The sequence below is a fragment of the Balearica regulorum genome, chromosome 5, assembly GCF_011004875.1.
Source record: "Balearica regulorum gibbericeps isolate bBalReg1 chromosome 5, bBalReg1.pri, whole genome shotgun sequence".
Lineage (NCBI taxonomy): Eukaryota > Metazoa > Chordata > Aves > Gruiformes > Gruidae > Balearica > Balearica regulorum.
The window spans coordinates 17,538,797-17,552,628 of record NC_046188.1 but is presented as its reverse complement, the minus strand read 5'-3'; the positions used below and the strand labels follow the sequence as shown (position 1 = coordinate 17,552,628).

Here is a 13,832-nt window from a genome sequence, read left to right as displayed (position 1 = left end):
AAATGCCTCTGTGCAATACACAGTAGTGAGTGACTGCTTCTGAATTTTTTATGACTTATATTTAGACTAAAACACCTAAGCTTTGGGAAAGTTTCATTTTATCACTCCTGGTATCCTTGAATCTGTGTCAAGAGCCAACTACATGGATGTTTCTTTGCTGTGAGCAAGGCACATTTTCAGTGGCTTCCTGCAGCTTGGTGGAAGAAGCATCTTTCTGTTCCTGGCCAGCTTTTGATGAGAAATGGTGGGGATTAGTAGAGCTGGCACTGAAAGACTGATGATTTGTATTGACTTAGCTAATATTTTCCTCTACTGAGCAAAGAAAACAGCAGAATAAGGCTGTCTAGTCATAATTTCATGTCTGGTGTATGCCTTTGGCAATAAAACTTCACATTGCCTTTTAACTGATGAAGAGGCTCTGAAACTGACTGTGAGCTTGTATTTGTAGGTATTGATGTAAACTTTTAGTGTAAACATGGAATAGAGGAGGAGTGGTGAGATGGGAAATTTTCCAATTTTTACATTGGGTGTTGAAAAAGATATTGCTATCAAATGAAACTGGGCATGATATGAGATGTGATGTAATTTCTTAAAGTGCATCACCAAATTCAGAGATGACCTTGTGCAGTCAGGACAGGTGGTATCAGCAACCTAGCTCAACTCCTGTGCAGGGTGGGGGTGCAAGTAAGATGCAAGAAGCATTGTCAGTGCTGGTCGTGAGATTGCCTTCCTACCAGTTTTCTGTTATATCTCACACAGTGTATGCCATGGTAAGTCAGTGATGCTATTTTTTTTTTCTACTTTTCAGCAAAATGTTTGACATTGAACTTTGCCCTCTCCCTTTCTCCATGGAGGAGATGTTTGGCTTCATTAGCTGTCGATTCACAGGGTATCCATCCTCTGTGCAAGAGCAAGCATTGCTTTGGCTGCATGTAAGTGTCCTCTCTTGACAAGTCATGCTGAAGCAACTTATGATTTTGGAAAAGAAAAACAAAAAAAAGTGGGGGGGGAAAGAAACCACTTTTCCATGGATCGTAGAACCTTTCTGCCTTTTACTTAGCCCCAATGTAAGTTTGGTTGGTAGAGAGATCCCGGGAAGCTTTATGTTACTAGCCCATCATGGGCAATATAATGGAAGTCTGGAAATTCCTTTTACCTTTGAATGTCAGTTGTGTCTTTAGGGCCATTCAGCTGTCTGACTTTTTGCCAGCAGTAGTTTTTAGTCTCTGCAGAATTTGGTCTGTAGCTTCCAAAATTAATTCCAGACTCCAGAAGCAGCTGTAGTTGTTCCTGTATATGAAGATCTGGATTAGACTAGCTCTGTACCCATCAAACTTTCTGCTGCTCTGGCCCTTTTGTGCTATATTTGCCCACAAAGCTGGCATTCACCCAATGTTCATATTCAAAAGCTACAGGGACAATCATGTCAGCTGGGGGCAGTGAATTCAAAAGGGTATAAAATTTTCCAGGGCACCTCAGAATAATACCTGTATTCTTCATTATCGCTTCTTTTCTGCTGTGTGTTATTTTGGTTAAGCCTCTGCACAGACCAATTTACCTGATGACTGTAGCAATTTTCATGTATGCAGAGTTTTCAAGTACAGTATGATTTTTTTTTTTAAGATTTTTCTTGAACAAATAACAGTTAATGGCAAGTACAAATGAGCTTATACTTATCTGACTGTTGCTGATAAAATAGATGATAAATATTCCCTTGGTGATTTGCAGAAAACCATCCTGTCACTATGTTGACACCTGTAGGCAACCATTCTGACTGGATTTTTAGAATAAATACAAGAATTCAATTTTAAGTAATAAAAAATGTAGTAAATACTAATTCATCCATGTATTGGTAATACTTTTGGTTTACAGAAATACTTTTGTGGAACAACCTCACATCCCTGTGTGTTTGTGCATAAAACTGATCTCAGGGCATGCTGAGCAGATACCAACAAATAAATACCCTTTTTTTTTTCTTTGACCAGTTTTCTTTTACCTGGTTCTAACAGAAATCTAAGCTCACAGCTCACCTCATTGAAACCCAAAATTAAATGCATGGAACATGCTGAACTAAGCATCGTATGATAAAGGTGCTTATAAAGTGGCTGGTGTTCTTTATCAAACTTGAAACTCAAGCTTCTTTATTTATTGTCTTTCCTCAGGTGTTATCTGAACTAGACATTGTTGTGCCTCTTCAGTTACTAATCAGCATGTTTTCTGATGGAGTTAATTCTGTAAAAGAGTTAGCAAATCAAAGAAAATCGAGAGTCAGTGAACTGGCGGGAAATCTTGCAGCTCGAAGGGTAACTGGTTTTTATCCTGCTTTTTTTTTTTTTTTTTTTTTTTGGGCTTGGAACAGTTTCCCTAATAGAATGCATGTGAAGAATTAAAATGCCATCTTTCAGTATGGTAGCATTTGATTGGAAACACTATAAATTTTGAAAATGGAAGAAAATTGGCATGACTTCCTCAGTTAATACCACTCTATCACACAGTCAGTGTAAAGTTGTCTGTCAAAGGCTTATGGTCTGGAAGGAAACATACAAATCTGTAGGCACTACACATACTTGAACTGATGTGACTAACATCCCAGTAGTCTTGGATGAAGTGCTTCAAGGACAGCAGGAAGAAGAGTACTTGAAAGGTCAGCTCTTTAGATTTAAGGAACTACAGCATCTAGGCAGTTGATTAATTCTTACCTGTGGTCTGCCTGTCTTCTGATGCAGCTCCGCAGAGACTATTCCAATACCTAGCCCTTGACCACTTCTAAGCAGAAAAAATGGACAAACTTACTGTCTGGTCTTTCAGACCATAGCTGGCCTAAAAATAGACCTCATGTGCCACCTAACTGTGTATCTCCCTGCAATGCTTACAGGTTATCAGGGTGTTTTAGGTGGGCTACTGTGGTGTGGACATAATTTAGACATGCACATCTTGTTACTGTTGTATCTAGTTCATTTGCAGCTACCTGTATCCTTGGTATAGCCTTAGTTACACTGCTGTCTTGAGATAGCCTCCTACTATTGAGGTTTGTGTCCCTGGATCATGGAGCAGATCATCGTAACCTGATGGCCACTTTACTGCCTGCACCAATTCTCTGTTTGGTTTATGATGTTAAAATTCCTCCTTGGTAGGAATAAGGTAATGGATGTCAGCCACTTAACCTGAGAGAATGTATACATATGTCCAGAATATGATTCCTGTACTTCTATCATATTTTATCATTTAATGGCATTCAGAGACATGTGTAGATTTTGCAAAAAAGCTACAGAAGGCAATAGTAAGGCTGTCAAAGTTCTTGCTATTTTCTGCAGTTTTGTATAGAATAAGATTGCTTTTGTATAGAATAAGATTGCTTAAATGTGTAACAGTCATTTGGACATGTTGATTCTTTATGTCTTCAGGTAAGCGTTGCTTCTGACCCTGGGCGCAGAGTTCAGCACATGCTGAGTCCTTTCCCAAGCCCCTTCCAGAGTCCATTTCGGAGTCCAATACGTAGTCCTTTTCATAGCCCTTTCAAGAACTTTGGACACCCCAGTGGAAAGACAATTGATTTTGACTGTGAAGATGATGAAATGAATCTTAATTGCTTCATTCTGATGTTTGATCTCATCTTGAAGCAGGTACTTGCAGAAGAGCAAACACCCACATTGAGAGGACACAGAAGTTCTGTAGTTACTTTTGGCTCTCCTTTAATCCTGTATTGAGTCCCTTTCTGCTAAGTGACTGGCATGAAGTATAAGAAATTTAAATCCCTCTACAGCCGTCATCTGCCTTTATTCATATAGGATTTATAGGTTCATACTCAATGAAGAGAAGTTAGATACCTCCACATTCATGTTAGGTAGCTCATGTAAGTGAAAGGAACTTCTCCTTGGAGATATGTTTATTTCTGCAGACTGGAAGCAGAGGCTTGTTGATAGGCTTAGGTTACATGCATAATTTTTGGATAGCTAAATTTGTACATTGTGAATCCGAGGCCAGGTGTTTTGGATAAGTGTCTCCAGGTAAAATTCATGGGTCCTGTGCTTGAAATTTTTTACTCTAGCTGTTTGAGCTTGGACCTCAACACCAGTGGCAATTCAAAATTGTGAATGCCAGTTTATCTCAAACTCTTCCCAGTACTGGAATATAACACTAGCAGAAATGGTGCTCTGGTTTTTAAATAAATAATAAATCCCTACTCTTTTCACTCTCTTTCAGATGGAACTCCAGGATGATGGTGTCACTTTGGGCTTAGAGAACAGCATTTCAAAAGATATCATATCCATCATAAACAATGTGTTCCAGGCACCCTGGGGTGGTTCTCACACCTGTCAGAAAGACGAAAAAGCAGTTGAATGTGGTCTGTGTCAGTCCAGCATTCTGTGTTACCAGCTGGGTTTTGAGCTGCTGGAACAGCTTGCTCCAAAAGAAGAAATCAGGCTTGTGGTAAGTAGAGCAGTAAAGGGCCTATATTATTGGTGTGCTGAAACTCCTTTTCTTCATTGTTCTCGTTAATTGTGCACAAGGGAGCAAAGCTACGCTGAGCTTTGGCATGGAACGATTTGCAAGGTTAAAGCAAAATGCCATTGAATTGTAAAATTTCCTAACTTTGAATTGACTCAAAGAACCTGGGGAAGATGACAATATTCATCAAGCATGAACTGTTCCCCCATCAACACAGAAGTACTGTTTCACTTTGGAAGGACACTCCTATGATACTGTGTCTTAATAAAATGTGAAATGTTAATACTCAGTGCTTTTCATCTTCTTTTAAAAGCTAAGAGTGGATATTTTGAAATGATTTGATGATTTTGAGTGAAATCAGTTGTCAAGTGAACAAGCCTTAGTTGGTGCTTGATTTTTGAAAATGCTGAGCAGTGTTAAAAAGCAGAATATACTTCAGGTTGAGTATCCAACTTTATCAGACACAGATATGTACTCTCTGATCACTAGTCATGATTAAAGTCCTCTGTAGTTTTGCAGAAGAATTGAAGCACCACCTGTAGTGTGATGAATTTATTTTACGCTGTTTGTCTATTATATGTAACTGTTCCATCTGATAGTTGAGAAGACAGCATCGTTCACCTTATTCTGCATGCTTACTTGCTGTGGCATGGTAGTGACAGGATGTTTATTAGTAATTTTTTTTTCAGTGGTGGGCATAGTGATGCCTTTTGATGTGTAAAAGTTTCAGAATTCCTTTTGGATGTGTATGCTAATAGTAGGTATTCTGCATGTGGTATTCAGTAACTTGTGCTAGAAAAATCATCTCATACCCTTTCAGTTCAGATTCTCACCTCAACTGAAAAGTAGCAAGTGGTAAAGTCTTTTGAATGCTGGGGCTCAGTACCGTTTCTAGGATCCACCTTGCAATTTTTAATATAAGGACCACAGTGGCAACCTGTAATCCTGAGATCCTGGCCACAGGCAGAAGTGATCCCTTTTTCAATGTAAAAGTGATTGACGTAGATCCTGCCTCTAAGCCTGTAACTCTACAGTAATGTAGGAAACACACCCTGCTCTTCTCTGTTACCCCTCTGAGGCAAGGATGACAAGTTTGGCAAAACCACGGCCCTGTGATTAGATCCACCTCAGCTCAGATATACGGTTTCTGTTAAGTGGTGTCACTTAAATCCATGTTTGAAACATAGTCTTCTTGTCGGTATGCATTTGCTGATGCAGCATTTTAGATATGCAGGTGATTTGAATGCACCAGTGTCCATGGAACTAGACAGTGTCTGCCTGATTTGAGTTCAGCTTATCACACTGAATGTAACTTAAACAGCAGGATATCGCCTCATGTATTTAGATAACAGCAAGAAACGAATTTAACTTATTATATTCTTAAAGGAGCCCACAGATAACCTCGAGGATAGTCTTCTGTATACTAGACCTGAGTTTATTATAGGAACTGAAGGAGAAGAGGAAGACAAAGTGGCACCAAAACATGGAGAAAACCCAGGAAATCACACAGAGACCACAGAAAATGCTGGTAGGTGGAGGGTGAGAAGGTTGAGTATTTCAGTAAGGCTTTAAATTAAATGCTTCTACTCAGGTAGAATACAAGGTTCTGAAGCAGTCTTTCAAGTCCAATGCACAGTCACTTTTTTCCCATGCATTTAATTCTTTCAACATATCGATTAAAGAGGACGGTTGTATTTATGTTGATAGCAAGTGTGACTGTCTCTCAAAAAAGTGCTAGAAGAAGTCTTGGCTTTTTGAACATATAAAGTAGCAAAACCATTACATGCCAATTTCCATGCTGTTGTAACTTGACTGACTGCATGGTTATTGTGGCTAGAATTAATTTATCTCTCATCGCTTTGACATTTTTTTAGTTTCATTTTGAATCCACAGATGAGAGAACTTTAACAACTTTTTATGTAACTTACATTTTTAACAGCAATAAAGAATGACACAGAAAGAAAATTTTGTTACCAGCAACTTCCAGTTACCTTGAAGCTCATATACACTATATTACAGGTAACATTGACTTGTTTGTTTAGTTTGAATTTTGGTTAAGTGGTGTCACTGTGTTGAGAGTAGTACATCTGCTTATACAGGAAATGTCAAGGTTTGAAGAACCAGACATTCTTTTTAACATGCTGAACTGTCTGAAGATCCTGTGTCTTCATGGAGAATGCCTGTATATAGCAAGAAAGGACCATCCACAATTTCTTGCCTATATTCAAGATCACATGCTGATTGCAAGGTAGGTTTTTATCACATGTTTTGTCTTCCTACTTTGTTGGCTCTCCAACTACATGTATTTATTGTTGGCTTCAAAGAATTTGCAGGTTTTGTATGGAAAATTAACAATGAGTGGTAGGGAAGTGTGTAAAGGTTAAATAACTGTATAAGGGCACATTGCACGGCTAATTAAGAAGTTGCAAATGAAACCAAGGTACCCTGCATTGTCCATCATGGCTACTCTGTCATGCACCACTTCTTTTGCAGTGACTCAGAGTTTCTCATACTGAATAATAGCAATGTCTGAGACTGAGGTATCTTCTTTGACTCTACAAAATAAAATAAAGGATGATGTAGAGGCAGGCACACAGTTTATAGGGCTGTAGCATTAAAGCTGAGAGAACGACAGTATTGCACCTTATTTTTAAGAAGTAAAGGAAATTTTTTTTCATTTAGAATCAGAGTGAATTGGATTGAAATCTCTCTGTTGTATTCATGTAAATGCCCAGCATGGCTCATAGAGATTTTAATGAAAAGTGCATTCCCACCAACAACACAGTGCAGACATTTAGAAGAAATGATGTCAAGGGAGTGTTTTTATAAGCAGGCTTGCTCTTTTTGGTCTTTCCAGCTTATGGGGAGTTGTGAAGTCTGAGTTCTCTCAGCTTTCTTCCCTGGCAGTCCCACTTCTTCTTCATGCACTTTCGCTTCCCCACGGAGCTGACATTTTCTGGACAATCATAAACAGCAATTTCAACAGCAAAGACTGGAAGATGAGATTTGAAGCAGGTAGGCCTGAGAAACATACACTGTATGCTCTTTATTGCCTCACTGAAGAGGTAGAGCTGTAACTGAGGAGACCTATAATAGATTATTGTCTTTTTGCTGCTTTGAGGAGTTTTGGAGATAGTCTGGTGCAAAACTATGGCACAACAATGCAGTAAAATAGAGGAGAACATGAGACATTTTGGATGCTCAAAATCAAAATTGCAACACTTGCCAGCTATTTTTTGCTGTTACTTTCTCAGATGTGCATATTTCTAGGAGAGGTATATTAATCAGGACATAAAGAAGCCATTGCCTAAATTAATATGCATATTTTCTTTCTCTGGGGCATGGCTGCTACAGTGGAGAAGGTGGCTGTGTTGTGCAGATTTTTGGATATTCACTCTGTGACAAAAAACCACCTACTGAAGTACTCTTTGGCTCATGCATTCTGCTGTTTCCTGACTGCTGTGGAAGATGTCAACCCAGCAGTAGCTACAAGAGCTGGGCTATTACTTGACACCATAAAGAGGCCAGCTTTACAGGTAGGTTCATTATATGGGAAAAAATACATTCAGACAGGAATCTGGGTTTTCACCCAAAGTTCAAAGCAGTTCAGGCATCGTGGTCACTGCTAATAACCTCTTTAGGCAAGCCTTACAGGTCTTGGTAATTGACATATGCACAAAATAGCCAATGGAAATGATACTGCCCTAGCCCCAACTTAGAATCATAGAATCATTTAGGTTGGAAAAGACCTTTAAGATCATCGAGTCCAACCATAAAAACTTTGATGACTGCAAAGGATTACTATTGCATTTGAACTGCTATTGTAGAAAGCTGTAAATGTTTTTTATTATTTTAAATTTAACATCTTTCAATTAAAAAAAAATAATTTGTAAGTAAGTCTTACGACACCCTGCTGAGCTGACAGTGAGAAAATATATTCAAGCAGAACCAAACATAGTCTTGATCTTTTCAAGATTTACTTAGGCATGTAATTTTAAGCATGTGAGAGACCTGGCCAATCAGAATTCTCATGATTAAAACTAAGCAGATATTAAAGTGGATTGAAGCCTACATATACAAGCAAGATTAAAAAAACCCCAAACTTCATAGTACACAATTCAGTTCTAGTTCTCTGGAGAACAGAATGAATACGTATTTTTGAAAAGTGTTACTACCTATAAAAGGCTGTTAATACCTGCTAGTTTTATTCCATATAGTGCCTTTTCAAAATAGTTTCCAGAGAACCTGAATTCACTGAGTTCACTGAGACTGTTACCAGTATACTGCACTTTCATATTTAATGTGTGGGTTTTCTTCTCAAACATAAGTCTTGACAATACACCCAAAATTCTAGTGCAAATAAAATACAGAAGCATTTTGAGGCAAAGTGCTTCTGATACCTTTTACTATGTAATCTTTCTTCTTCTGTTTGGGCTTGGTGATTCATCCTTTTTGTAACTAAGGGCTTGATTCAGCTGCCTAAATCTAAGTTTTTTCTCAGGCAGGGGTATGTGAAGAGAACACTTTGATACTGTGTACCAAATGTGCAGTAGGACAGAACTTTGCCTATACCTTTATATTCCTCAAAATCTTAGGAAATTTACATTCTAAATGTGATGTTCATTTATCTCCTGACTTACCTTACTTTTCCATTGATATCAGTAGCGTTAGTTCTGATGTAAAGGCCTTGGTAGGAAAAAGGAGCTAAACCTTTATCCTGTACAGGAGAAGTTGTGAGCTTTGACCTCACGTTGTTTTAAAAAATGCCTGAAGTTTTCACATCTCGGTTCTGTATTTTGTGTTTTTTTTTCCCCTCTATAGGGTCTCTGCCTCTGCCTTGATTTCCAGTTTGACACAGTTGTCAAAGACAGGCCCACAATTCTTAGTAAGCTTTTGCTACTTCATTTTCTAAAAGCGGATATTCCGGCTTTGAGCTGGGAGTTCTTTGTGAATCGCTTTGAGACCCTGTCTCTGGAAGCACAGCTTCACCTGGACTGCAACAAAGAATTCCCTTTTCCAACAAGTAAGCAGAGTCCAAATCAATCTGATCACCTTTTATCAGCTTCTGGAATTTCAGCTGCCTGCAAGGGTCTGAGAGAGATGTAGGTTTCACCTGTATAAATTCTCTGAAATTAAGTAATTTTTCAGGACAAAAGAGAATAATTCAAAGTGATCATTTTTTGACTGCCCTAATACAGATTAGGCTATAATCTGTCACACCTTTGGGCGCTGTGTTTTACTCTCACGAGGGTGAGGTTTGCAGCCTTGGTTGAAATGCAGTCTGGTTCTGTGATCAGCTGCAACCTGCACTAACACCCTTGTTCTTTTGTAGATGTTCTTATGCTATCAACATTGCTATTCCCAAGGTCATGCCTGACCCTGTTCTGTAGTGGTCTGTACAAAGACAGCCCTTGGAGCTGTATGACCCTTAAAAACCAAATGTGTGGGGCACAGCACAAGAGGTACACGAACTCTTAGTGCCAGTGCTCAGTTAACTATTCCTGCAGTGACAAATGTTTGTAAATGTTTGTCGTGTTCATACTTGCTTTCTTGATGAAACACCATGTGTCCTTCCATTCACTGGGGGGTATTAAAAAATAATTTGGGCATCATTGTTTAACGTGCTGAGTAATTGAAAACTTCCTTACCCAAATGGTGGCCCATGAGGCAGATCTATTTCCATCTGATTTGCTTGGAGGAGCTGGGGGCAGCTGTTTGGACAGCGTGTGCTCCCTCAGCAGCCTAAAGCCTCCTCCTACACTTGCATGGAGCCCAGTGCCTAAAAAAGGCCCAAGTGCTGCTGCTGCATCCATACAGGAGATGGATGGAACTGCAAATGTATTTTCTTCTCCATGTGTGAGTAGCTTGACCCAAAGCTGGAAACTGCTGCTGTGGCCTGAGGAGGGAATCTCAGCACTAGTTTCTAGCACCTCTGGCTGCACATGTAGGGTCGTATCTTTAAATATGAATATTTGGGAGTGATTTAAAATTTAAAATATGCAAAAGATACTTTTCAAGTTTCTTTTTAACATTTCTCTTTGCCTTTTCAAGACATAAGTGGTGCAAAGGATGGGCTCACCGGCTTCAGTTGCTCGGATAATTAAACTGAAAGGGTTTGAATGCACTATAGACGTGTATAGAAAAGTATCGGTGACCCCATTAAGATATGCAGTGATACTGCTAGTAACACCACTGTAAATCTGTAATCACACTCACAGACTTTTGGAGGCGCTGTTCAAATCCAGGATGATAGGTGTAGGCAGCACAGGAGGTCAGAGAGGCAGAACTAGAGGCCACATTTGGGTATGAGTGCACTAAACATGATCCATACTCATGAGATTTCAGCCATTTTAAGTAGAGGGCACTTCATATTCCCTTAGCCTGAAATTCAGGTTTTGGTTTCAAGAACCTGTTTTTGTCCAATCTCTAAAGAAGTAACAGCATAATTTTAAAAACACAGTTATGCCATTTGGGGTTTTATGGATTTCAGAACGAGAGCATGCAAATAAGTACCTTGCAGATGGACCCCTTGAGCCCACATGAGCTTTCTTGACTTGAGTGGGACCTGGAGCCCAGTTGCGTTTGGCACTTGGCAGCATTAGGGCCTCACCATGCTGTGGAATGAATCCTAACTTGGTCAATTGCATTTGCAAAGCTATCACTGCTGTCCGGACAAATGTCGCCAACCTCAGTGATGCAGCAATGTGGAAGATCAAGAGGGCTCGTTTCGCACGTAATCGTCAGAAGAGTGTGCGTTCCCTGAGGGACAGTGTGAAGGGACCAGTGGAGTCAAAGAGAGCGCTCTCCCTTCCAGAAACCTTAACCACCAAAATTCGTTGAGTATCTATTTATATTTTTGTGACACGCCTGTATCTTCTCCCTTAGGATTGTATCCTATTGCTGGGTACACATCAGAATTGTCAATATTTATCCAATTGGGATAGCAAATTTAGGTTTCTGACTGATTTGGGCATTATTCAGATAATGACAAGTTAGTGAGTTTGACAAAGAACATAGACAAACATTGTGTCTATGCTGTGTTTGTTTAAAATGCCAGAACAAAATGCTCTAAGACTAGTTTGTGGATAGATCTTAATTTTTATTTGTGGCTAATACACACTAGTTTTGTCTAAAATAGATACAGTGTTTAGAGAAAAATTCCTCTGTTACTGATTTATTTATTAGTTGTAGTTATTGATCAATGTTTGCAGCATATGCTAGACATCTTAAAAGCAACTGTTAATGTCTCAGATGAGCTTTTGGATATCTTCAGAACTCCATTGTTAAGAAAACAATATTAAGAAAACACATAGTTCCTGCCAGCTTGTATAGGACGACCTAGTGCTGGAAATCCATAGGCCTGTATGGAGTGCTGTACAGACATCCTTCCAAGCAGAAATAAAGCTTACCCACTCTCATTTAGAGAATTTTACAAACACAGATTAGTCTTTATATTCAAATTGGACCTCTTACATTGCTCCTACCCATACAATAGGAACTGATAAAATGTTCAAACCTGGGTGCTGGTTAACTGTTAAGTTAAAAGGTAATTTCTTTTCTCTAAAACAAACACCACCATATTTTGGGACTCTTAGGTAATCCTTCTTCACCAATTTCTGATCCTGCATAGGGGCTCCTGTGTGGTGACTCTTGTACCAGCAAAACCAAATGATGGAGAAAACTGGAGTTATAGAACATGGTGCACAAAATCTGTAGGGCACAGAAGTGACGTTTCAAGCGGTTGTACTTGCTGCCTGACAACAGTGCATGAGTAAATGAACATAAATATGCTAGCACTGAATATATGCTAAAGTATAAGATGTCAGTACTGCCTTTTTAAACATAGTTGCTCTTGTTTTTTGGTTTTTTGTCTTTGTTTTTTGTTTTTAAGCTGTGAGCTTGACCAGACATGAGCAGTCGGCTCCAGCACTTGGAGGAACACCAGAGCAAACACCAGGTGGGTTTGACAAGGGGAGTGTTTTGATGGAATAGGAAAAGGAAGGCACAAGTGCTAGCTTTCTTGCAGACTTAAGAGATAAACTTACATAAGATGGAAGTTGTCTAAAAGGCACAGTGAATTACATCTCAGCATGGTTCCACAAGGTGTAAATTGAAGTTTTGCTCTCAATCTGTACTGAAAACTGTCTCCAGTTGTAAATACTACTTCGGGGCTGGGAGGAGGTTATTCAGAGGCAGTCAGCTATGCTGGCAGTGCCTTACCCTCCTGTGTTTCATTGTCCACAGGAACATGTAAATCTTCAGTAGGCTGGCCCCATGGGTCACCTCTGTTCAGCCTAATCCTTTACCTTCAGGTTTTAGAGACGGCAGACAGAATGCTTTTGATTGTTGGTACTCTAAATTACACTTGTCTCCTCTGTATGCTTATAGACATTTTAAGTCCCTTATTTTATATTTACTGGCATTTTGTGAAGATGTTACCCTTCTGTCAGGCATTTGTAGAACAGCTAGCTCAGCAGGGTCCAAGTGATCTCTAAATAATTGTGACTACTGACAGTTCTTGCTCTGAGTCATGTGTAGACTGACCATTTGGAAGTGAAAAGTCTGATTCAGATCTTTCAAGATTTGCAGTATTTCCAATGGCACATATTTAGAATTAGAACAGATCAGCTTACTGGGTGATCAGCTGAAAGGATCACCTTGCTAGCATGGGGTCTGACTAAGCTGTGAAATGGACTAGGAGAGCTTCTGAATTAGCAGTACATACCCTTATCATACTAGCCCAGTGAGAGCTGGAAATCAACCAGTTCCTTACAGAATGTGTGCAGGTTGTTCCAGGGTCCTAGGAGGAGCAAGTGAAATAATGGTGTGATGAACAGATGTGCCAGTGAATGATTGTTTTTCATTTAATGGCACCATTCACCTGCTATATACTGGGCTTAGAGAAACTTGTCATGTAAGAAATGTCAGTCTCACAGTAGGCATTGTTAGCCATTGTGATTTTATTAGATGTATTTTGGTATTTCAAAGCTTCAGTTTCCAGGCTCAGGTAATTAATCACCTAACCTGCAAATTCAGGTTCCACTAAAAAAATATATATAAAAAGTTGCATGCAGCTAGTAACCACTGATGTGAAGAAAAGCCTGATTAATGCGATTCAGAATTATCACAGATGCTTTGGAAACTAGGAGACAAATGACTGTTCCTGTCCTCTTGCCTAGCACTTATTTCTTTCTAAAATCATATTTTTTTGTAAAAACAGGTTTTTTAAGGTTTGACTCATAGTTTTTAATACTTTGCATTGGCAGTACTGAGCATATCTGATTCATCTAAGGAACGGACTCCTAAACATAGGCTGTACATCTGCTGTAGAAAAACATTTATTTTATACATACCATTTGAATGAACCCGTCCTCATGCTCATC

General features: G+C 39.2%; 1 protein-coding gene across 5 annotated transcripts in view; it reads left to right on the top strand.

The window, feature by feature from the left end:
- UNC79 (unc-79 subunit of NALCN channel complex) overlaps positions 1–13,832 on the top strand; it is a 112,655-nt gene that overhangs the window by 32,290 nt on the left and 66,533 nt on the right. For all 5 annotated transcript variants that reach the window (XM_075753644.1, XM_075753645.1, XM_075753643.1 and 2 more), the window contains 12 exons: positions 809–932; positions 2,163–2,303; positions 3,405–3,623; positions 4,204–4,431; positions 5,836–5,977; positions 6,389–6,468; positions 6,549–6,697; positions 7,307–7,464; positions 7,804–7,985; positions 9,271–9,472; positions 11,105–11,284; positions 12,341–12,406. In XM_075753644.1, the coding sequence (XP_075609759.1) occupies positions 809–932; positions 2,163–2,303; positions 3,405–3,623; positions 4,204–4,431; positions 5,836–5,977; positions 6,389–6,468; positions 6,549–6,697; positions 7,307–7,464; positions 7,804–7,985; positions 9,271–9,472; positions 11,105–11,284; positions 12,341–12,406 (1,871 nt within the window). The remainder of the gene's footprint in view (positions 1–808; positions 933–2,162; positions 2,304–3,404; positions 3,624–4,203; positions 4,432–5,835; positions 5,978–6,388; positions 6,469–6,548; positions 6,698–7,306; positions 7,465–7,803; positions 7,986–9,270; positions 9,473–11,104; positions 11,285–12,340; positions 12,407–13,832) is intronic.